The following is a 23,380-nucleotide window of genomic DNA, read 5'->3' as shown; positions in this document are numbered from 1 at the left end:
GGGGGAGGGAATCTATTGGAGGTGTAGAATTCTATATTTAAAAACATTAAATAATATTCCACTATACTTTACTGAACTGTTTTTACTACACAAAATACAAAATAACACTAGAGACTGAAAATTAAAAAATTCACTTAGCTATAAGTGAACAGCCACATGTTATTTCAGACCTCCTTGGGTACTCTTATAATTGGTAGAGAAAAAAAAAATCACTTTCTGCATTTTCAAGGGCTAAAGGAATTGTGAAAGCTATAAGGACACAAAAAGATGTAGGTTCCAAAGTATTTAATAACATTGTTATATGTTTCCTGGAGACTCACAAAGTGTAGGACAGGGAAAGAAGTCACACAAATGATTTTGTTTCCTTTTAAAACCTATCCTTAAGGTAAAAGATAAATACAATATTCACCTTATAAAATGTTGCTCAATTCTCATGATTACTTAACATTTACACAGCATTTCATAATTGGTTTGCTAGAACCTTTTACTGCATAAATTCACCCGATTCATTATATCTATTAATCAGGGAGGCAGGCAGGAGAGCGGTTAGGAGCTAGCGGGCCCAGATTGGGAGAGGCATGTCCCCCAAAGTCAAATGTGGTGGTGGGGGGGAGACATCTATAATACTTTCGACAACAAAGTTATCTATACTAATAAAAGGATAATATGCTAATTAGACCGGGAGACCTTCTGGACATCCTTCTGGACAAAGCCATGGTGGCGGGGCTGAGGCAGAGGCAGTTAGGGGCAATCAGGCCGGCAGGGGGGGGCAGTTGGGGGCAAGCAGACCAGCAGGGGGACAGTCGGGGGCAATCAGGCTGGCAAGGTGGGGGAGGGGCAGTTGGGGGTGAGAAAGCCAGCAGGCAGAGTGGTTAGGGCGATCAGGGAGGCAGGCAGGAGAGCGGTTAGGAGCTAGCGGGCCCGGATTGGGAGAGGCATGTCCCCCAAAGGGTCCCAGGTTAGAGAGGGTGCAGGCTGGGCTGAGGGAAACCCCTGCCCCCATGCACGAATTTCCTACACCAGGCCACTAGTTATAACATAATAGACAATTATATCAGATAGTTAAGTAACAAAGATTAATGGGTTAAAAAAGAATTCATAATAATGTTAAGTATCATCCACCAATTGATAAGAGACTACTGTCTAGTTTAATAACTAATTAACAACATTGTTAGCTAGTTAACAAGTAAACAACTTCAGTCTGGATAGGGACAACTTCACTCTGTGTGTAGTCTATGTTATAGACCTGAGCTCTCATTCGGACAATATATTTGATTTAAAGCAAGTCATTTATTTATTTTCTTTAGTTTCCCTAACTGTAAAATGGGGACTAACTTCAGTTTTCGATTCCAATATGGCTTGGATTAGGACAACCTTAGACATTATTTCTGTGCAGACATACCTTCAAAGAAGTTAAAAACACATCAAAGGACTTGTTTCATTTTTTTGTGTATTGTTTCGTTTCCCCCCACCTCCTATTTACAGGAAGGGATCTCTTTGGAATTCTTGCTACTTCCCTCCTCTGGTAATGGCAAGTATCTTGATGCAGCACATGCTTTTAAGAGAAGAGACTTATCTAACTTAATAATAACTGCTTTAAGAAATCCATAGGAAACTTCATGTGGATAAAGTTATTTGAACTAATTTTCTAGATAATTATATGAATCAATATATACTGATTTAATATAAGTCACAAGTATAATTAGATTACACTAAGTGAAGCAACTTAAAGTATATAAATCCTATAAGCACATAAGGTGAAAATTTTGAGTGTTGTCTTTTCTATTTTTATCCTTTTTTTTTTTCTTGGCCTGAAGTTACCAAACCTTTATAAGCTCTATTTTCAAACCTATAGAATTTTACTTCTTCTCTTAAAAGAGTGAAATCTTCATATGGGAATCTTTATTCTCTAAGATTATATCTAATCTAGTGATGTATTCTAAATATCAGTCATATTAATTCAGCCCAAATTATCCAAATAAATAATTTTGCCTTCTTTTTGTTAATTCAAGTGTGTTTAACCAGGTTTAGAAAGGTAAAAGTGAAACTATCACATTCCAAGAATAAATTCTCAGATTGTTCAAGAATTCTTGCTTTTCACATTCCTTCAAAGTAAAATAAATATATTTAAAAATTATCTAGAAAGACAATATACTCCAGTGAAGCTTTAAATTTTTCCTAAGAAACAATTATTAAACAACATCTCTTCCTGAATTTCATAATCCACATCAGGAAACTGTCTTCAAGCAAGATACATTATAAATTTAAAAATCTAACTTTGAGAATTTCTTAGAATTCCACAATAATTTTTCAAGATGAGTATACTTTTAAAATATTTTTTTTATTTTTAAATGTTGAAAACATACATATTTTTTAACTAGAGTCATTCTAGGATGTGATTATAGATCTTGTACCATAGCCAGCACTGGGTCAAGCCAGCATCAGGAATGAGAGACCTCTAAGGAAATCCTAAGATTTTAAAGCAAGAGATATTGGTGATTCAATATAGAATGTTCTTCCCAAGTCAGAAAAGTTGGAGCACAGCACTACTAAAAAGCCTTATCTTTTCACTCCAGGTGCAGGTTAGCTTATTCCAGCCCAAATTCTAAATCAGAACTTGTCATCCCATGCTATTGAAATTTCTAAAAAAATTCAAGAGCCAGTTTGAAACCCAGTTGAAACATGTTATATTCTACTCTAAAGATCTAAGGCTGCAAATGTCCTATTATATAGCTGGTGCTTTAGAAGGGTCTATAATAATCCTAGTCTAAGCCAGCCCTATGTTTCCCATACAAAGATATCAGGAACCGATGTCATATATATGTAAGTCTAAATGCTGGGCTATACCTCTAACTCAATCTTGTAGAATCATCAAATCGATCTTTTGGAAATAAACCAAGTATTCTAAACCTTCTTTGTGGTCACAATCAGAGTTTGCAAGGATTGGGTTTTCATTATCATTAATATCTTGTTCCATAACAATGCACATACTGCTATCAAAGTTTTTACAGTCTAAATCTTTGTTTACTATTTCATCAACTATGGCATCCCTCCGATGCCTGTCCAAAGTGCTGTTGCTGATGCCATGTCTAAAGAAAGTTTTTTTGGGTTAAAGTTATATTGATTTATTTGTAAAAGTTTGACCCATGGACACACAGTACCAACTAGCGCACTGTCTGGGCTCATCAAATTTCCTCCTTTGGTTAATGCTACTGTCCCTAAGCACATCCATTCAGACCATATGGTTTTTATTCAATCCTTGAATGGCTTATTCAGGCAAACATCCAATGGCTGTAATAGCGATGTCAGACCCCCCAGGACTCACGCAAAGATCAGTTTTTAATTTTTTGGCCATATTTCTTACTCCATCTGCTAAATGTGCATGGAACAGTTCCCATACTTACATGGAACATTTGTGGAACTGCGCCTCGGGCAGGGATCCCATATCTTTTGCAGCCAGAGTTTGACAAGATCATTGTGGATCCAGTCCTCTGGATATGTCTATGCTATCACTTAAGCAATCCTTCTCCCCCCACCATTTAAAACAAATTATTCAAAAAACTATGAGCAGCTTTGGTTTTATCCTGCTGGCTAGACAGGATGTAGGTTCTTTCTTGTTTCTTCTGATGAGAGTAGTATTGAAATTTAGAGTTAAAACCAGAAGTTGTGTATATTTCATTCATGTTTCTAAGCCACACAAATTTATGCTTATACTCTCTGATGCTGGCTACTGCCAGTTAAGATAATCTGACAAAGAATTTTCTGCCCCACAATCATCTAAGGTTGGCAAATAATCATCAAAAGTGACGATGATGCTCTCGTAATATATACTACTACCTTCCTTCTCTGGAAAACCATAAAAAGTTCACTGAGATATTATCTCATTTCATCCTCACAACATTTCTGTGAAATAGGTAGAAATAGGTTACCTCTCATTTTAAAATGGAGATTAATTATTTTGCCAGTTGTAACACAATCATATATTCTTAGCTAATGTTCTGCCGACAGTGCCTTCCTATTGTGATTCCTGAGATAAGACACTGTCACAGGTAAGTGAAAATCCCACTTAGAATTAAAGGACATAATACATTGTGACTACCAATCTCAAGCTCAGTGACTCGCTTTATTCCCATGACAATGAAAATTTGCTTTTTTCTTTACAAAATTTCCTATCTAAAGATAAAGTAAAATCAGAGTCAATATAGAGGGGCACAGTTTTCAACTTTGGAATTAGAAAGACCTGGGTTGGAATCTCAGCCCTGCTATTAAATGGCTGTGTAATCTTAGGCTTTCAAGTTTAAGTTTCCTCATCTATAAAATGGAGATAAAACAGTTTCTACGTCATAGGATTTTGTCACTATTAAACAGAACAAGTATGTGCCTGGCACAGTGTAAGTACTTTAAAAATATTCAGTATCACCATTATCATTATTGGTAATGCCAACTATTTTTTTAATTAAAAAAAATCTTTATTGTTGAAAGTATTACATAGGTTCTTTTTTCTCCCACTGACCTCTTCGAGCCTGCTATCAATGTCAACTATTTTTAGATGGCAAAAACACAGACTGGCCACACAAAGTTGACCTGACCAACTGAAAATTTCACTTTGATTTTTGTCCCTAGCTCTTTTTTTGCATGGTTGTTTTGATTTGAATCAAAATGCTGAGCTCTGGTTTAATTTCCAGATAGGTATAACCCTAGAAGGAAAATCTGCAATTTGGCAACAATAAACACTTTTATTTTAAGGAGAAAAATAACTTAAATCACCAACAACAAAATTTGTAAAAAGATATGACAAATGCAGTTACTGAAAAATAAAGAGCGGCTCAGCTCAAATGTCTAGTCCTTTGTGTGTTTTTTCTCCTTAAAAATGTAGGTGGATCTAGTTCTTTAAAAACCTCTTCAAAAATTCAAAGTTAATGATAGGAAGATATTCAAGGTCTTCTAGAGTGCTGTCCTTTTTCTTTCTAGGAGTCTACATGTGTTTGTTTTCATTCATTCATTTTAAGAAGTAGCACCATTCCTAAAGCTGTCTACTGACCTTTCATATCCCTGGAACAGCAGTTAAGATTTTTGTTTGGCAGAATAATTTTAGATGGTAAAATCCAACATACTGACTTTATCAAACTAAACTCTAATGTTGGGAATATAAACGACCTCTTGGTACACAGGCTTTGCTACACTTACAAGGTTCTCAAATAGTTTTTCATGAAGTCCAGTATGTTCTGTTTGAAGTACATCAAAAGCTGACAGGGTAAGGAGTCAGGTAAGGGATTCTTTTAACCAGATCATTGACATTTTTAAAATGTACATATCAGAATTATGTAGACTTCATTTGAAAAAAGGAGCTAGGGATCAAAAAGCTGACAACAAACCTAAACTAAAAATGTGAATCTTTAGAAATCAAATATATTTTCCCATTTTACTCACTTTTTATCTGTGCTCATTCTTATTTATACTTAGAAGAATTATAATTCCCTTCTATTTGTTTATCTAAATTTAAATTCAATACATTAGCTTTAATATTATTGAGTGTCATCTAAATATTCCTCAAAATTATCTGTAATTTTCAAGAAATATGTCATGTCTATCACATATATATACACAGTTGTAAGATATGACATTTGAGGATCCTGCAATTAAGCACAGATGTGTTTACTGTGTAAATGATTGGTAGGGTTGAACGATGTGTTCTCAAATAGCCACTACTTGTGATTTACTCATTTGGAGTGATTATATAATTTATAGAATGCTTTAGGAGCGCTCTGAGGTATTTAAACGAATGAATTTTTTATGCTGTATGTTAAGAAATAAAGTTGAATAAAAAGAGCCATCAGGCCTAGTGATAGTATTATTCCAAGCAAACAGAAACTGTGGCCCATGAACTGGATTATAAGAATAATAATCAATGGCAAATAAAGAAACAGATTCTCACTGTGACTTCCCCCCTTACAGCTGTATATTTCTCCTAAGTACAGATTGATTTAAATTGCTACTTGTCGTTGACAAGAATTGTTGGTTCCAAAATAAACCTAGACTGTTGTTTCAAGAATGTGCTTCCTAATATTTTCTATTACTACAGTGAAAAAAAAAAAAGAAGGAATTTTTGGTACTGTGCGAAGGTCTTTGTATTTTTATTGGCTACTTACAAAGTCTCAAAAAAAGATCCTTAATCCTTTAAAAATGACCCAATCAATTCATACATTTAGCATAATTTACCAACATTTCCAAACGCAGCATGGAAAAGCCATCAACATGGCACTAGGTCATGGGTCCTGAATGAAGCCGTCAGCAAGGATTAATAAACTGTGACAGCTGCCCAAAAGCTTTCATTCTTTTTATTTAAACATCAGATTGCACGCTGAAATCCAGTGTAATCTTTGTTGAAACTAGCCCAACTAACATGGAAGAAGTCAGAACTGAGAACAGATGACACTAGTAGTTATTATTGTGAACTCAGTCCATAGCCATAAACTCTAGAATTTGCATGAGTAGAAATTCCTAAAGAACTTCAGGAATAGTGTATAAATGATTCCTATCTGTTTCAATAATTTCTAATAATATTTTTGAAAACTATACTGATGAAACCAAAATTACTTCGTTCCAATTTCTATGCTCAATAAATTAAGTATTCTTCTACTATGAGCCCTTCCTCTCATATTGCAATATAAAAGTGACTCCAGTTAAACTACAGTTATAAAATATTTTGGGATCACATAATTTTCCAGAAAAAAAACACACAGACATATGACTAAGCAGGCTCTATTATGTAGAATTGTTATTAGACATTTTCTTTATAAATATAACACCCACATATACTTACAGAAAGGTGAAACTGGCCCAGAAAATATTATTCACTGTAATTTTCTAAACAATGAATATTATTGATATAACGTTTTGACAACTCATTAGACTAGAAGTGTATTATTTTCTCAAGTACATTTTAATTAATATGCATGATTTCCTAACAATCGTAGCGGAATAGCAACACCAAACATTTATCAAATAGCTAATAAATCATTTGAGCTTACCCCCTTTTCAATAGTAGCAGTCTGACAAAATGTTCCCTCCGCTGCAGGAATACTGTTGGTGACACAGCGGTTGCTTTGGCTGAGACACCAGAGCTCTCTACACACTTCCTAGGAAAGAAGGCAAAAGCAAATTGATCAGAAGTAAAGACTACAATCACGTCCACTCTTCCATAAAATACACCCGCAGACACGCAGCATTGTTTGTTTCTTGCTGGTGTTGACACATCAAAGTGAGGATTTTGGAGGAGGCTCTTATGGAAGGTGGGTTATCCACTATGCAGTATCATGTAAATGTTTGTCTTTAAAACTCTCATTTAAAAAAAAAAAAACTCTCATTTTAGTGGATGAAGTAAATCTTAGATTTTAACATTGATTAAGATCTTTTCATTTTAATGTGCAGAAATTTCATTAATAGGGAAGAGTAGGGGGAAAGAATGGATATGTAGAAAGGGAATATATGCTTAATACTCTCAAGTACAGACAATAGAACAAACTTACCAATTACTAATAGAGTGGTGCTAGGTATTTGACTTCTTAGATCTACTGCAATATTCAAATAAAGGTCATTTTAAGAAGGAAATAGAAACCATAGGAATGGGCAGGGAGTAATTTCTAAAATTCAAAGTTGCCTAAAGAACAATCTAGCAATGTTGTTTGCAGTTCATCAATGTAGTCCACCACCTTTGTGAAAGGGAAATTTGGTTTTGAACAAGTGCTGCTACTTGTATAACAGGCATTTCTATAATTGAAATATTTCAGATGTTGTTTGGAGCTGTCTTCTTTATTATGGTTTTTCATTGTCCTACATCATTATGGGAAAATTACAACACTTATTCTAATATCAGCAATATAAAATACCTCATTTGGTTCACCCACTATCAGATTTTAAAATAAGCTGTTCAACATCTATTCGAATAAAGTGTTTTAAATAAAAGCCAAAAAGGTTACTTTGAAGAAACTGAAAAGTTTCAGTTTCTCTTTATATATGATCATCAACTAGCATCATTAATAATACTGCAAGCTTTTAATTTAAACTAGAAGCACTGCGTATAAAATATCTTTTTGCAAAAAAAATATTAATCTGGAATGCAAAGATAAACTTATATATAACATTTATTTCTATTGTTATTCCCCAACTACTCTTTAAACTCTCAAAACTTAATTCTAAGAACTTATATCACATATCACAAGAAAAAAAATTTTTATAACCCTGTACGATGATAGATGTGAACTAGACACTGTGATGATCACAGTACATCCAAATATTGAATTATTATATTGTATACCTTAAACTAACATAGTATATGTCAATTTTATCTCAATTTAAAAAAATTTAAAAAGAACTTATGTCATGTTAACACAATTCAGAAATAAAGCGGTAACAGTGAATTAACTCGAAAGTTTCTAGAAAATGGGAATGCCCCATAGGGTAAAGCAAACTGAAGGAATCGCTTTGGGTCCTTCCAGGCATGCTCCTCCAACCCCTCTCACCAGGCATTCCAGATTAATGTATTTTTATTGCTTTCTGCTGAAAGGTGATAAATGCATTCTGTGAGAAACCTAGCATTCTGCAAAATCATTTATGAACAAAAGAGGGCTTATGGGGGGAAAAGGAGTTAGAGGAGACCTCTTATAACCTATATAACTTAGTAGCCACTAAACAAACAAACACATCTACAGTCTAATTAAACATGTGGACACTTAAATCCCTGCTGGCATTTGTCCCCAGCATCCCTAGCAGTTGGCTCCTTTGTAGCCTTAACCTTATGGCTTGTGATGCTTCCTTCTTAGAGAGAGAGGTCTTCGAGGGTATCTGCCTCTAACAGAGACCACGTTCTTAAAAACTAAGAATTAGATTCAGAGTATAACTTCTTTTTATTGTATCTATATAAAATGACAGATGTTCATATAGGGAAGAGCCAATGGACATAAGACACTGGGGGATGGGGGAGGCTAGGGGACTGTCTTGGGCGGGGGGAAAAAATGGACACATATGTAATATCCTTTGTAATAAATAAAAAAATTAAAAAAAAAGAAAAAAAATAAAAAAAAAATTAAAATGACAGATGTTAACTAAACCCACTGTAGTAGTCATTTCACAATATATGTAGATCAAACCATTATGCTATACACCTTAAACTTACACAGTGATATATGTCTGTTATTTCTCAATCAAACTGGAAAAAAAGGAAAATATAAATAAAAGCTAAGAGGGAGCCGATTTCAGGTCAATGTATAAAAATATCTTCTAAAAGTCAGAGCTGAACAACGGTGAAATAAAACCAAATCTCCCCTCACTGGAGGAGCTCCAGGATATACTTCATGCCCCATAGCAGCAATGTTTTAGGCAGGAAAATAAATGAAAGTAACTAACACTTTATCAGGGCATACTGTCAACTACTGTTGTAGGCATATTTATATTTGTATCTCATTTAATCATCACGAAAATCTGTTTAGAAAGTGTGAGAAACTTTATAGTTTCAGAAAGATTTAGCAACTTGCTTCAATCCTAATTAAATCTAGATCAGAATCTAGACCAGAATCAGGCCTGGCTAATATCAATGTCCAAAATATCCCCAGACAACTAAGCTACTCTTTTAAATATATCAGAATTACCTGATATTCAGAAAATAAGTCTGTAAAAAACTAAGCTAGAGCTGCTTTGATCAAAATAGAATAATTGAACTATTTTATAGTCAAAGACCCTTTCAAAACAAAAGAAATTAGAATTATATTCTCTAAAATTTTCATCCTTTTCACGTAATTATAGCTGTAAATAATACTAAAAAATGGGGGGGGGGCTTTTATTTACTTGAGAAAACTAAAATAAGCCATTCACATAAGGAGGAGAGAAATATCATAAAAGTGCAAAAACATTTTATATTTATTATATCATTAAGGAAATAAAATAGAATCTGAAGAGAAAATGGCATCTTTATTGCTAGATTTTTTTATTTTTACATTTTAAACAACTGTACAGATCATAAAAGTGATACAAATTTTCTGCCCTTGGAAATCCTAAACCCTATGCCATTTTGGGTCCTTGACTGTGGATATGAAACATTCTCTTTGTCCTCATTACCCTATCAGTAACATCTCTCAGCAGCTGTTTGCAATAAAGGGTCTTGATGGCCAAGGGGGAGAGCAGAGCCCTGAAGAGGTCAAGAAGGAGCATCAATGATTAGAAAGGTTACTTATCATTGTATCACACAAAAGAAAATTGAAAACCAACATATGGTGACCCTATGGCCTGGCTCCAGGTGTTTAGTAGCCATCTGAAGAAAGAGAATAATGTACCCTTATTTCAGCTTTAAATAGGTTAATCCTGTTATGTGGGTAATTTAAGTGCAAGGGAGTTTAGAAGAGCTGTGCCACCCTTGGAGCTAACATGAGGTGACTTATCTATAATACATGAATGTGGGAGGGAGTGACTCCCCAAAAAAAGTCTAGAATGTTAACACACACACAGAGAGAGAGAGAGAGAGAGAGAGAGAGAGAGAAACTAAAAACTAATTTGGATAAATAACTAATCAATTTGAAGGGGTTAAAAATGATTAAATGGTTAAAAAAAAATACCTCTAAGAAGCAAACCCAGAGTGAAAACTACTGAGCTTTAAGTATACAAGTGATTATGAACCTATGATTTTTGGCTTGAATTTTAAGGGAAAATATAAATTAAATCAACTTCTTGTCAAGTATATGTTTGATAAATATACATATTCAGACTCCAAAAGAATATTGAGGTGCTAAAATAAGTCCATGTCTTTTATTCCCTAAATCCATACCAGATCACACCGTAGAAAGTTACACCGTCTTACAATCTTCTAGCAAAGTGATTTTACAATCTCCCTCAGTGCAAAATTCCAATTTTAATCAGTTGATATTGTTCCTACTATCTAATCTACAACCTTGAAACATCGACCAGCTGCCTCCTGCCCACCTCCTACTGGGGATGTGCCCGCAACCAAGGTACATGCCCTTGACCGGAACCGAACCTGGGCCCCTTCAGTCCGCAGGCCGTCGCTCTATCCACTGAGCCAAACCGGCCTCGGCAAGGCCACTGTGTTTTTTAATGCTCTTGGTAGAGGAGAACAATTTGTTAACCAGCAACCAAACTATAATAAATGTTCTGAAGTCTGAAGATGGTTTTGAGGCCAACATTTAGCTTTCTTTTTTATAGGATACTCAAATTTAATTTGTTTAAACTTCCCTTATATGTACTTCTAAGTATTTCATTGAGATTAAAGGATGAATCAGTGTGATCCTTAAAATATCTTTGTATGCTCCCAAATGTACAGATGGTTCAGATTCTCCTAAACCGCTACCAGCAAGCAGCTATACAGAGATGGTACCATGGATAACAGATATTCATAGAGGAAAGCAAACATGATTGGATGTCTTTCAGGTGCCAGGTAAATAAAAAGCACTTTGCATGCTTGTCATACCCCTTTGCTGTCTGAAGTTTACAACAACTTGGCTGCCATTCACTGGAAAAGGTCTCTAAATAAAATCTACTGATGGTCAATTAGCTAATGGTAAGCAGTCTTGCTATTGAAAATATTCCTTCAAAAATTATCCTGTTCCATTGTGAAACCATGTATTAGATCAAATGTTCCCATTTATGCTTCAGAATACATAGTCTATTAATAAAACATGGTTCAGTTCTACATTAAAGTAAGTAACAACAACCCACTATTTGCATTTATGTGCGAACTCTTAAATTTATGTAAACAGTAACAATCGTCATAGATAATAATAATTCCCCATAAATTAAAAAAAGCTATATTGTCTATAAAATTTCTCTGGTTTTGTCCTGGGCCTTAAATCTAACTGTGATGAGCACTTTCCTCTCTTTTTAAAACTACTTCATTGAGATATGATTGACATACAAAAAATTGTACATATTTAATGGATGTAATTTGGTAAATTGGGAGAGAAAGTATACAATACACCCATGAAACCATCATCACAAACTAGGCCATAAAGATCTGTCACCTCCAAAAGTTTCTCCCAACCTTATTTATTATTTTGTGTGTATGAAAATTGATAGAAATTGTCTCCTGAAATAAAATACACCTGCTATCTTGATAACATATTTACTATATAACCCATTTTTATTTTTTACCTTGGAGTAGGTAAATCATATTCTGCATTTTTAGTTACCTTATCTATAAAATTTTATAAAATAATTATAATTTTAATCAAAGCAGTCTGAAGTACCTCAGAAAAGACTATATAAATATCATTCATAAACTATATATCATTTATAGATTACTATATTATACAATTCTGCATATTGTGCTATAGTTTTGTTCTTTGCATTTATAGCCATTACAATCTCCAAATACTTGTTTAAGATTGTAAATGTTAATATCTTTCCATTTTCTAATTTTATTTGCTATCTATTGCAAAAGCCTATAAATGCATAGAGAAGAAGACTCTAAAGCTGAATATAAGAAACATAACTGAAAATACACAATTTCTCAATTACTATTTATCTCACTTCATATCAACTAATCTGAAATAAATGAGATATACATATATAGAAATAGGCTAATCAGGACAATTTTTTTTTATTCCACTGAAGAAAAAGTACCTCCATATATCCTGTAGAACTGCTAATACAAATTATCTAATATAGGAATATATATGTAGAGTTAAAACCCAAATTCCAATTGAAAAACTAAATATAAATTAACTATTTCACTTGCTAACATAGAAAAGAGAGACCATAAATAAGAATAATGAATTTCAACCTACTAAACTACAAGTATATACAAAGACTGGGATTAAAGTTTGGCTGATGTTTTCTGAGGGAAAAAGCAACTCAAGAAAAAAAGAATAAAGAAACCATAAAGAAATAAGAATAGAAAACTCTACAGCAGAGAGAGACAAGAAAGGCCAATGTTTTACTCAAGACTGTTGCACACAATCTTTAAATCTAGTGCACAAAATGTGCTGTCAAAGCTGTCCATGAATCATAATAGGCTTTTCACCCGAGACTTTAAAAATCACTTTCCTTTGTACTGTACCTAGAGGATAATTGGTACAGTACAGTGCATACATTGTTTCATCTTAACTATGTGAAAACGTAATTCTTTTTATTATTAATGTTTTCTAAAAGGCATTTTAAACACTATTTGCATAAAAACAGGAATCAAGTCTTTAAACATTTCTCACTCCTGAATATTTTTGGATAACTTATTTAAATTTCTATTTTTTTCTTTCAAAATGCTTGCCCAGCCGGCATGGCTCAGTGGTTGAGCGTTGACCTATGAATCAGGAGATCACGGTTCGATTCCGTGGTCAGGGCACATGCCTGAGTTGTGGGCTTGATCTTTGGTGGGGAGGGTACAGGAGGCAGCCAATCAATGATTCTCTCTCATCATTGATGTTTCTAGCTCTCTCTCCCTCTCCCTTCCTCTCTGAAATCAATAAAAATACATTTTTAAAAACATGCTTATAATGTGTACTGACTATAAATATGTCCCTATCCTAGACACCGAAATCTTTCTCTGTGAAACTCAAGAAGAATTTTGTATGCATTTTTCTGAGCTAGACACAGACTTCTTTAGGCAGTCATGGAGAGTCAACCATAATATCTTTTTTTCCGCAACAATTTTCCTTGTTTCTCTGTTTGGGTTAGCGTCATCTTGTCCCCACATGGTGGTTGTGTCAGAATGTGGGCAGTGGACTGAAGCAACTTGAAATGACTCAGTACTAGAAAATATAAAGTAAAGGCTCCTCCTAGCCAATATAAAAATGCCCTTGACACAATTATTAGAGTACCAGAAAAGGTGAGGGTGGGGGAGAGGTTTCAAAGCCATACCATTTCTTAAGATAAACCTCAGTTGACATCATAAATTCAGGACTGAAAGAAGAAATACAATAGAAATTATAAAAATTCTACCAGCATCTCTCAAGACGTTTGAAAATTGTTTAATTTAGGATTATGCAAGCATTTAGAAATAGATATTATACCAATTTCAGAAAAAGAGCAGTATCAAAGGAAATATTTGCATTAACAATGTTACCAGAGGTAAACTATATTCATCAAAACTCCATCCTAACATTTGTGTCATGAAAGATCACATAGAAATGACTAAACGTAAGGATTGAGACTTCTTACCCCAAATTTACATTGGCGGGATCCTGGTCCATACTGGTAACGACATTGCTCATCAGCATCATACACCTGACCTGGGGCCACAGTTGGGTAAACAAATTCACGCTTGGGAGGCTCATTATTAAGGCAATTGCCACGGCCTGAACTGTTCAACATAAAGGATCAAAGAAAATTAGGTACACTATGGACCATTTCAATCACAATTATGAAACCAGGTATTGAGCTCTTTGTTTTAATAACTTGATGCATGAAAAACAATACTTCCTACCAAGAAATAATCGCATGGCAAAATAACTTTACTGAAACCTGAATAAGAGTTCCAATCTTTTTTCCAGCACCAAGACATAATAAAAGTATCTCAGACAACAATCTGAAAATGTCATGTTGGCCTTAAAACAGATTTAAACTAATTTCTGAAGGAATCAAAACAGAATTTCATGTTGCTGTAAGTTTCTTGTTTGATTTCAGTGAAAATATAACCACATCTGGTAGTAGAATTAAAAACATAAAATGTGGAAAATAAAAAAAAATGTGGTTGTAATCCTTAAAGACTTAATCTATATATTTCCATCTTGGGCAGAACAATAGATGACATGTCCAAAGGTTCTTGAAATATTTCAATAATAAATGGGCTGAATGACCGATGAGGCTAAGATCCAAAGTTCTCCTCTCAAGTATATTACAAGTGTTTAGTCTCTCAAAAATTTCATATTTCATTTAGGGTCATCAGAGTTAGGAAAGGGAATGTTCTCCTCTCTATATAATTTCTGCTTTTCAAAGTGTGCTTGCACTCAAACATAATATTTTAATTCAGTGGAACAAATAACATAAAGATTGCCAAAAACCAGACAGAATACCTTAGTTTAAAGAGCTTTATACTTTGCTAAATATAATTGTTCATTTTATTTAGTCAGTGTGCATAAAATAGGACAGATGCTTTTGTACTTTCATTTCACATGTAAGTTAGAATTTTTAAAGAATTCCTATGCCAACATTTAAAAATTTTTTCCAACATTCCTGTCAATTGTGCCAGCACTTGTGTTTTTTCCCCCCAAATCTTTTCCATCTGCTTTGCCAAAGGAAAATAATTTCACAAGTATAAGTTCTTCAACTATTATTTAAGACAGTACAAATTTTCATTTATAGATAAGTAAAAAAGAACCATGCATAATAATGAGTTTGATATTTGCTTAAAAGTTTAGCGCATTCTTAAAATGTAAAAGTTAATTTGTATATACAAACATATTTGCACTGCAGCAAATTAATACCTTTTAAAAATTGAAACTTACTATTCATAAGGTGATAGATTAAAAGATCCAAGGCTGGTAGTGTGGGGGGATCCAAGGGACAGAATACTGTTTTCTTTACACATTTTTCCTTTCATTTATGACCTTCTTGATTAATTTTTAATCAATAAAAATATCTAGATGAAATATTAAATATGGTACTAATATGGAGGGATTTTACTATTGGCTATTACAATCAATTCACTTGTCACTGTTCAAGGTATCTATCTAACAGAGAACTTTTTTTTTCACCCAGCTACCCAGTTTTCAAGACAGAATGCTTTTTATTTCTTGTTTCTTGTACTTTTAGAAATTGCCATGTATCTCAGTAAGATAATTATCTTTTATGATTTTTAAAAACAGCAAGTTCTTTTTATTTTATAATATAAAACATTTTCTATCGATATGGGTATACCAATTTTAGGCAAATGTAATTCTACTAGTAAATTCAAATTTTTATATTAAGGTTAATGACAAAAAGGTCAATGCAAAAAATATAATAAAAGAAGATGTACCATTTTGATAACAGGCAATAGTCATTAAATTATTGGATTAGCTGCTTAATTCCTTAATTTTCTTTAAAATATCAGTTTCATCTCTGCAACAAAATTATAAAAGTCTTGATGAAAGCCCTAACTGGTTTGGCGCAGTGGATAGAGCGTCGCCCTGCAGACTGAAGGGTCCCAGGTTCAATTCCAGTCAAGAGCATGTACCTGCGTTGTGGGCACATCCCCAGTAGGGGGTGTGCAGGAGGCAACTGATCAATGTTTCTCTCTCATCAATGTTTCTAACTCTCTATCCCTCTCCTTTCCTCTCTGTAAAAAAATCAATATATATTTTTTTAAAAAAGTCTTGATGAAAGGAGTTAAATATGTAATAAAAATAAGTTATCAAGTTAAGCACTACTATAAATCAATGGGGAAAATTTAAGTACTGAAGTATTTAAGTACAGGGTTCTACAGGTAAAAATGTAAAACAAAAAGTATAATTATATATTTACCTAAGTATATAATATGTATTCACCTACATGGCACGAATTAAAAATCTATTTAAAAATTTATACATAATTACTTTTAGGAATACAGAAAATTAACCTAAAATATTTAGAGGAAGAATTATGTGGACCCCAAAAGTTTAAGCATCGATACGCTGAGGAAAAAATTCTTTCCTGATAGCGTACTGAAAATTGACTTAATCCAGGAGGAAGCGACAATAATTATTTCTTTAAAGTTCTTGTTCTTGGGTATTAATGGTCTTCTAGTCATGGTTCCTGTTCTTTAAAAACACCAAATGCAGAAACCACTGCAAGCGCCTCCAGACAATGAAGAATGCCATGCACTGTGGTCACTGTGGCCAAATTCTTCTGAATCAGTGTATCCCAAACTGGATTTTTGTTTCAGTTCTTTGGAATAACCTATTCCTATGTATTAAAGTGGTCTCATTAAATATCTACACAAGTCTTGCTCTCCTTTTCCAGTATGTTTTACAGAAGAATAAAATAACATCTATACTAATAAAAGGGTAATATGCTAATTAGACTGGGTCAACTGGACATCTTCTGGACGTCCGACTTCCTTCTGGACAAGCCACGGTGGCGGAGACCAAGGCAGAGACAGTTAGGGGCAATCAGGCCAGCAGGGAAGCAGTTAGGGGGTGGCCAGGCCAGCATGGGGGCAGTTAGGGGGTGGCTAGGCCAGCAGGGGGGCAGTTAGGGGATGGCTAGGCCAGCAGGGGGGCAGTTAGGGGATGGCTAGGCCAGCAGGGGGGCAGTTAGGGGATGGCTAGGCCAGCAGGGGGGCAGTTAGGGGATGGCTAGGCCAGCAGGGGGGCAGTTAGGGGATGGCTAGGCCAGCAGGGGGGCAGTTAGGGGATGGCTAGGCCAGCAAGGGGGCAGTTAGGGGGGGACCAAGTTGGCAGGGGGGCGGGTAGGGGATGACCAGGCAAGCAGGGGGCCAGTTAGGGGGAGATTAGGCTGGCAAGCAGAGGCAGTTAGGGGTGATCAGGTAGGCAGGCAGGCAAGTGGTTAAGAGCCAGGGGTCCCGGATTGCAAGTGGGATGTCCCCCAAGGGGTCCCAGATTGGAGAGCATGCAGGCCAGGCTTTGGGACACACACACCCCCCGCACCTCCACCACCCCCCCCACCGTGCACAAATTTCATGCACTGGGCTTCTGGTATAAAATGAAATATAAGCAAAAAATCATATAGATCCTTAAGAATGAGCATGCATATTTAGGAACATGGCATCAACAAGGCCTTTTGAGATGGATTTGGTGATATTTGTACAAATCACTAATGTTTGTAAGTCAAGTGTCATACCTATTTTTATTGGCTCCAGGAAAGCAAGTATGGGGCAAGGCTGATTTAAAGTGTTTCTATATACTACACGGTTTCCTCCAAGTAACCACATCTGGTATATATTGTACAATAAAATCTTGCTTAAAGTATTTGGGGGATGGGGTCATTTTCATATTTTAATTCTTAACTGAGGGTTAAGTGACAAAAATATTTTTGCATACGGTTACTAACATTTGTCTGCTACTTTCCTTAATTTCAAGTAGAGATTTATATTAACCCTGGAAGTGCTTTTCTTTCTTCCTTTATTTTTAAATTACCAAGTAATATATCCCAATTACACCCCTATTGTCCCTCAGGAAGTAACTAATATTTTGATTGTTTAATAATAATTTCCTTCATTTTATTAGTAGTTTTACCTCCCAATATTCATCTGCCTGATTTTGGAGTCTGTACAATAGGAGTCGTATTGTAGGTTTTCCTTTGTGACTTTATTCTTTCACTCGCTCAGTACTAGGAAAGTGGATATATCTATATTGATGTGTATAACTATAGCCTGTCCATTCATATTGTTCTTTGACATTCCACTTAAGACTATGCCACAAATATCAAATGAGCATTTGAATTATTTCTAATTTCTGGAAATTGCAAATTATGCTGATATGAATATTTTTGTACAGGTTTCCTGGGACAAATATATTCTCTTAAAAATATTACAGATGAGATTTTTTTAAATATTTTATAATTATTTCCTTTTAACAAAATGGAAGTTATGAGTAATTTTTATTTAATCCAGGGTTCTAGCTCATCAATTCAACCATACAAGTATTATGATGGTGAACCTAGTATTATTTATGCTACTACTATCAAACTAATAACAGTGGTAATATTACATATAATATTTTCTCATCAAATAGCACTTTTAAACATAGTTTGCGCTTTAGTGACATATGAGAATTTTTCCACTCAGAAAACATAAACCTCACTCATCATTAAAAAAATGAAGGATACTGTTAGTAGTTTCCATCTGAGATGCTAATGCAACTTCCTATTGTTAAGTATAATATACATGTGTCCAGAGCAAAGGAATAAACATAAAAAAGTAGAATTGTGATTACTTCCCTAGCAGCATATATTTCATAACTAAAAGCCCGATCCTAGTTAAAATATACAGCAATATAGATAACTATTGAATTCACAGATTCTGCTTTTGTTTATGCTTCTAAGACAAGGCCAAAAAAAATTGTATCAGTTTGAGAATATGCTTTTTCCTTGACTACGAAATTCTTAGTAAATCAAAGTATATTTACATTTCCAAAAATCCTCGCAGCATGATAGCAAAGTCATATTTTATGTATCCTACTTCTAATTTAGAGAAATCTTATTTACATAGCTCAAAAGTTAGCCTTGAAAATAGGAACATGAGCCAGAGTTGAGTCTTCCACTAAAATTTACAGACCCTTACATAAAATATGCACTCTTGGCTTTGTTTCCAGAACACATAAGGACATACCCCTAATTGTAATTGTAGATTTATTTTTCACTTCAACTATTATACGATAAAGTATAGACCTTCAGTCTATAGTACAATGGGTCAATCTAAAAAATAAATCTTTCTATATAACTCTATACATATCTTAACAGTCTCTGAACAACAACAACAAAAAGTTAACATAATAATGCCATCTGGTATTATTTTCCACAGAATTGTGCTCATATATCTAAATTAAGCAAAAATGAATTAATTAAGTTGGTATCATCTACAAGTGAAGTTTCTTACCTACTGTGTTCTCATAAACTGCGCTATCAGTCTTCACAAAACTAACCATACATTCCATCCCAAAATGAGTTACTTTAAGTCAAACCGTTCTCTCTTGTCCTCTGGATGAGAGGGGTGCTTGAACAAAACTAAACTTGAAGCCTCCAATATGCAAACACAGTATCAATAACGGTTTATTAAGTTATGCTCTCTTTTTCTCCATACGTAATTAGAACTTGTCGATGATATTTATGGATTTGAGTGAAGTCCCCCTAACATGTCAGAAACATGGAAGGAAGGAGAAACCTGTTTTTCTAAGCTGTTCCATGGGTTCCATGTAAAAAAAGAGGTCCCATCCATAAAACTGTTTTTTGTCTAGTAGATCATTGACATTGACCTTCAAAGTAAATACTATAGAAGAAATATGAATGCCTTAGTCATCCTGTTCATCTTATGTCACTTCCCTTGTAGCTCTACACTCACCTGTCTTTCTAGCTCACCTTCAACCGTAATCTTGCCTTTCCTTTTCAGCTTCCATCCTTTCTGTGAAAATGGATAATCTCTATTTAATCTGGAAACTGTAGGAGATTTTGCTATGGATCTTTGACAGTTCAAACAATATAACAGACTTTAACTTAAATAGAGCAAGTTGATTCACAGAGGCCTCAGAATTTTAAAAAAACTATATGAAATTACTCTGTACTACCACTAAGTGGTGGAAAATATATGGGGAAAAAAAAAAAAGAAAAAGAAAAAACAAAAGACAAAAACCTAAACTAAATGACTTCTGGCTGCCTTCCACTGCCTGGTAAATTAGCCCAGTGTCATCAGTGAGAGTGAGCCATGATACCAGGTTCATCTTTCTCCACTTTCTAAGTCAATAAATAAATAAATAAGTCCCGCAGGCAGATAGGAAGGACACTACCTGCAAAGCCGTCGGCGAAAACATCAGAAGCTGGCATAACACGTCCATTCTAACGGAAATAGGTTCTTTATTACTTAATCAGGACGGCTTCTGGGCGATTCATGAACCACTTATTGAATCACCGAGTTTAAGAAATCTGAAAAAAAATATTGGGAGTTGGTAAACACCATCTCCTGATTGATCAGTAGCACGTAGTGTTTGACACGAGAGACTTTTTACTATATTGGCATTTAAAGGCCATGGAATGGTTTTCAGTTGAACATAGTGAATAGTGAATCTATAAATCATAGAAAGCTCATTGTTAAAATCCACCATCTTTGGCCTACACAGTTACTAAGTAGAGAAAGGTATGCATTTTGTTGGCTGGGCTACAGTTCCTAAACAATTCATCTTCACAGATTTCTTTTTCTTGAGAGGAGAAACTGAAATAAAATGTTATGAGTCTTTTTGAGCCAACTATAAAACATAAATGTAACCTCAATCCCTGAGCAAAATATCACTGGATTTTAAAAAATATCACACATAGCTGCTAAAGCAATTAAGTCCATTGCATTAATAAAAAGGAACAAAGAAATTCAAGAAAGTTACTATTATGTCTTTGTGCTCCAGTGGACTACCTTTTTAAAGGGCTTTGTATTTTAAAAATCTTTACTGCTTAGTCAGATTATGATCAAGGTTGTTTAGTTATTATTAAAGGCGAGGGGGGAGGAGGGGGCGGGAAGCCAACTTTCCCCAAATTGCTACCCATTGTCTGTCACATCTGTCTCTCAGAAATGGCTTTAATTTTGTGAGTATCTAACCCCAGGAGAATGCACAACAGAAATATTTTTATAAAATACAGGATAAATAAGCCCATTAGAACCCTGACAATACTAATCATGCTTACATATACGAAATGCAAAGAGGCAATAAGGCTTAAATAATGCTCTTTGTATTAATTCTTTTAATTAATTCGATGGGACACTTTCTTGCAATTAATAAGAATTTTACATTTCTCACCAAACCAGTGGTGATTTCTTAACTGTATTTTATCAGCAATTTTGGGATTTCCTTTTGGAGTATTTTAATAGCCTTAATACTATTTCAACTGGGTAGGTGCTGGCAAGAAATGAAACCTGGTCCTTGTTATTTAGGATACATACAGAGATGGTCTAGCAAAGGGCTGTGCAATAGAAACAGGAAAGAGGAGCAAAAAAAAAAATGGTACTTGAAAAGAACAAGAGGAGGGAAGCCTTTGAAAATGCACAGGAATACTGAGCATGTTATATAGTTTGTCTTTCTGGTGACAGTTACTAAGATTCCATTATAAAAACATGAGCCAAGTCAAGGGAGAAATGGCAGATCTGGCTTGATTTCTGGGAAGAGCAGATTTTCAACAATGTTTAAATTTAGGTAATATGATCTCATTTAAAAAAAATCTTGGAAAATGATATTGCAAGTGCTTGGTGTTAAAAAAAAAAAAAAAAACTACCAAAAGATGTCAAACAAATTCTCTGTGGTCTATCTTTATAGCCCTTTACCCAGTTTTGGCACCAGGCAGACACATTGTTATAATGGTCTATTATTAAGATTAAAAACTGTTAGGTTATGCAGCACTACCTTCTAAGTAAATTCCTTCAACTTCATTATTATATTAGTTAATTCAAAAGAGCCCATTTTAAGCATTTATCCTTTAATCTTTGATTGAGTAAAGCACTGTATTAGGTATTTTTAAATCTCTTGTTGAGGCTTTTAAAAAAAATAAGTATTCATAAGTTTTCAGAATATAATCAGACCATTCCCAGATAGGAACCAAAACTTAAACGAACTTACAAGTAGGTTATCCTACATAACCTATCTGAATTTTTTAAAATGTTACACTATCATCATGTTAATGTAAAATCTGAAAGGACAATTTTTAAAAAGAATTTTTAAATCCTGTTTAAATAATCACCTGTGCTTTATGTATGACTCACCTTTTCACAGAGTATTTAATCTCTTCTCCCCAAGGGAAAAAAAAATGGCACAAAATTATTGAAGGTAATGACAGAGCCATAGAGCTTAAAACCTTGATATCATTTAAAATAATATTTACCACTTGATGAATGTCTCTTAGGTGTTTTTAATACATTTTAGCATTATACATGATTATATACATAATAACCTGATGTTGTATGTATTATTTACTAAACTCACTTAAGAAATGAGGATCTGAAGATTATAAAGCTGAAGTAACATGTCCAAGGTCACAAAGTTAGAAAATGAGACCTAAGACTATTAGTTTACAAAGTTCAATACTGAAGCCCCAATGTGCAGGTGAAATGTGAAGAACACCTGCCTTCCTATTAGCTAATTTATATTCATCACAGTTAAGTAACCAAACTCTTGAAATACAAATTAAAAGACCAAGAAAGGAGGTCCTAAACTATAGGAAAGATGTGTTTCTTAATAAATTTTCAAGCCTGGCCAGTGTTGCTCAGTGGTTGAGCGTCGACCTATGAACCAGGAGATCACGTTTTGATCCCAGTCGGGGTCATGCAGGAGACAGCTGATCAATGATTCTCTCTCATCATTGATGTTTCTATCTCTTCCTCTCTCTTCCGCTCTGAAACCCATAAAAATATATTTAAAAATAAATTTTCAAAGACAAGTTTTCAATGTTTCATTTTTATTTCTTGGGTGTTTGATTTTTTGTTGTTGTTGTTTATTACTATTAGATACTAAGGCACTCTTATAGAACTCAGTTTTCTTTCACCAATAAAATGAAATGTATAATCACTGAACTAAAGTTTGACCAATGCTCTATTAAATTGTGTAAATCTACACTTTTTCTGACATTGCTTCCCATTTAGTGAACATTTCTAACACTCATATCATCAACTCTATTTAAATCCTTGCTTCAGTTCCTCTAATCTATTCTGTAAGTTCTGTTTGAGTATGAAGGAAAATATTTGCCACAATGATATATTAAAGTCCTTTCA

At 34.2% G+C, this 23,380-nt stretch overlaps 1 protein-coding gene across 1 annotated transcript in view; it reads right to left on the bottom strand.

The window, feature by feature from the left end:
- ADAMTS6 (ADAM metallopeptidase with thrombospondin type 1 motif 6) overlaps positions 1 to 23,380 on the bottom strand; it is a 225,449-nt gene that overhangs the window by 94,853 nt on the left and 107,216 nt on the right. Inside the window, exons 10-11 of the mRNA XM_006762487.2 lie at positions 14,161 to 14,302; positions 7,032 to 7,139 (exon numbers count right to left, since the gene is read on the bottom strand). Coding sequence (XP_006762550.1) covers positions 7,032 to 7,139; positions 14,161 to 14,302 — 250 coding nt within the window. The remainder of the gene's footprint in view (positions 1 to 7,031; positions 7,140 to 14,160; positions 14,303 to 23,380) is intronic.

Source organism: Myotis davidii, unplaced genomic scaffold (genome assembly GCF_000327345.1).
Source record: "Myotis davidii unplaced genomic scaffold, ASM32734v1 scaffold135, whole genome shotgun sequence".
NCBI lineage: Eukaryota > Metazoa > Chordata > Mammalia > Chiroptera > Vespertilionidae > Myotis > Myotis davidii.
This window is presented reverse-complemented; position numbering and strand designations above follow the sequence as displayed.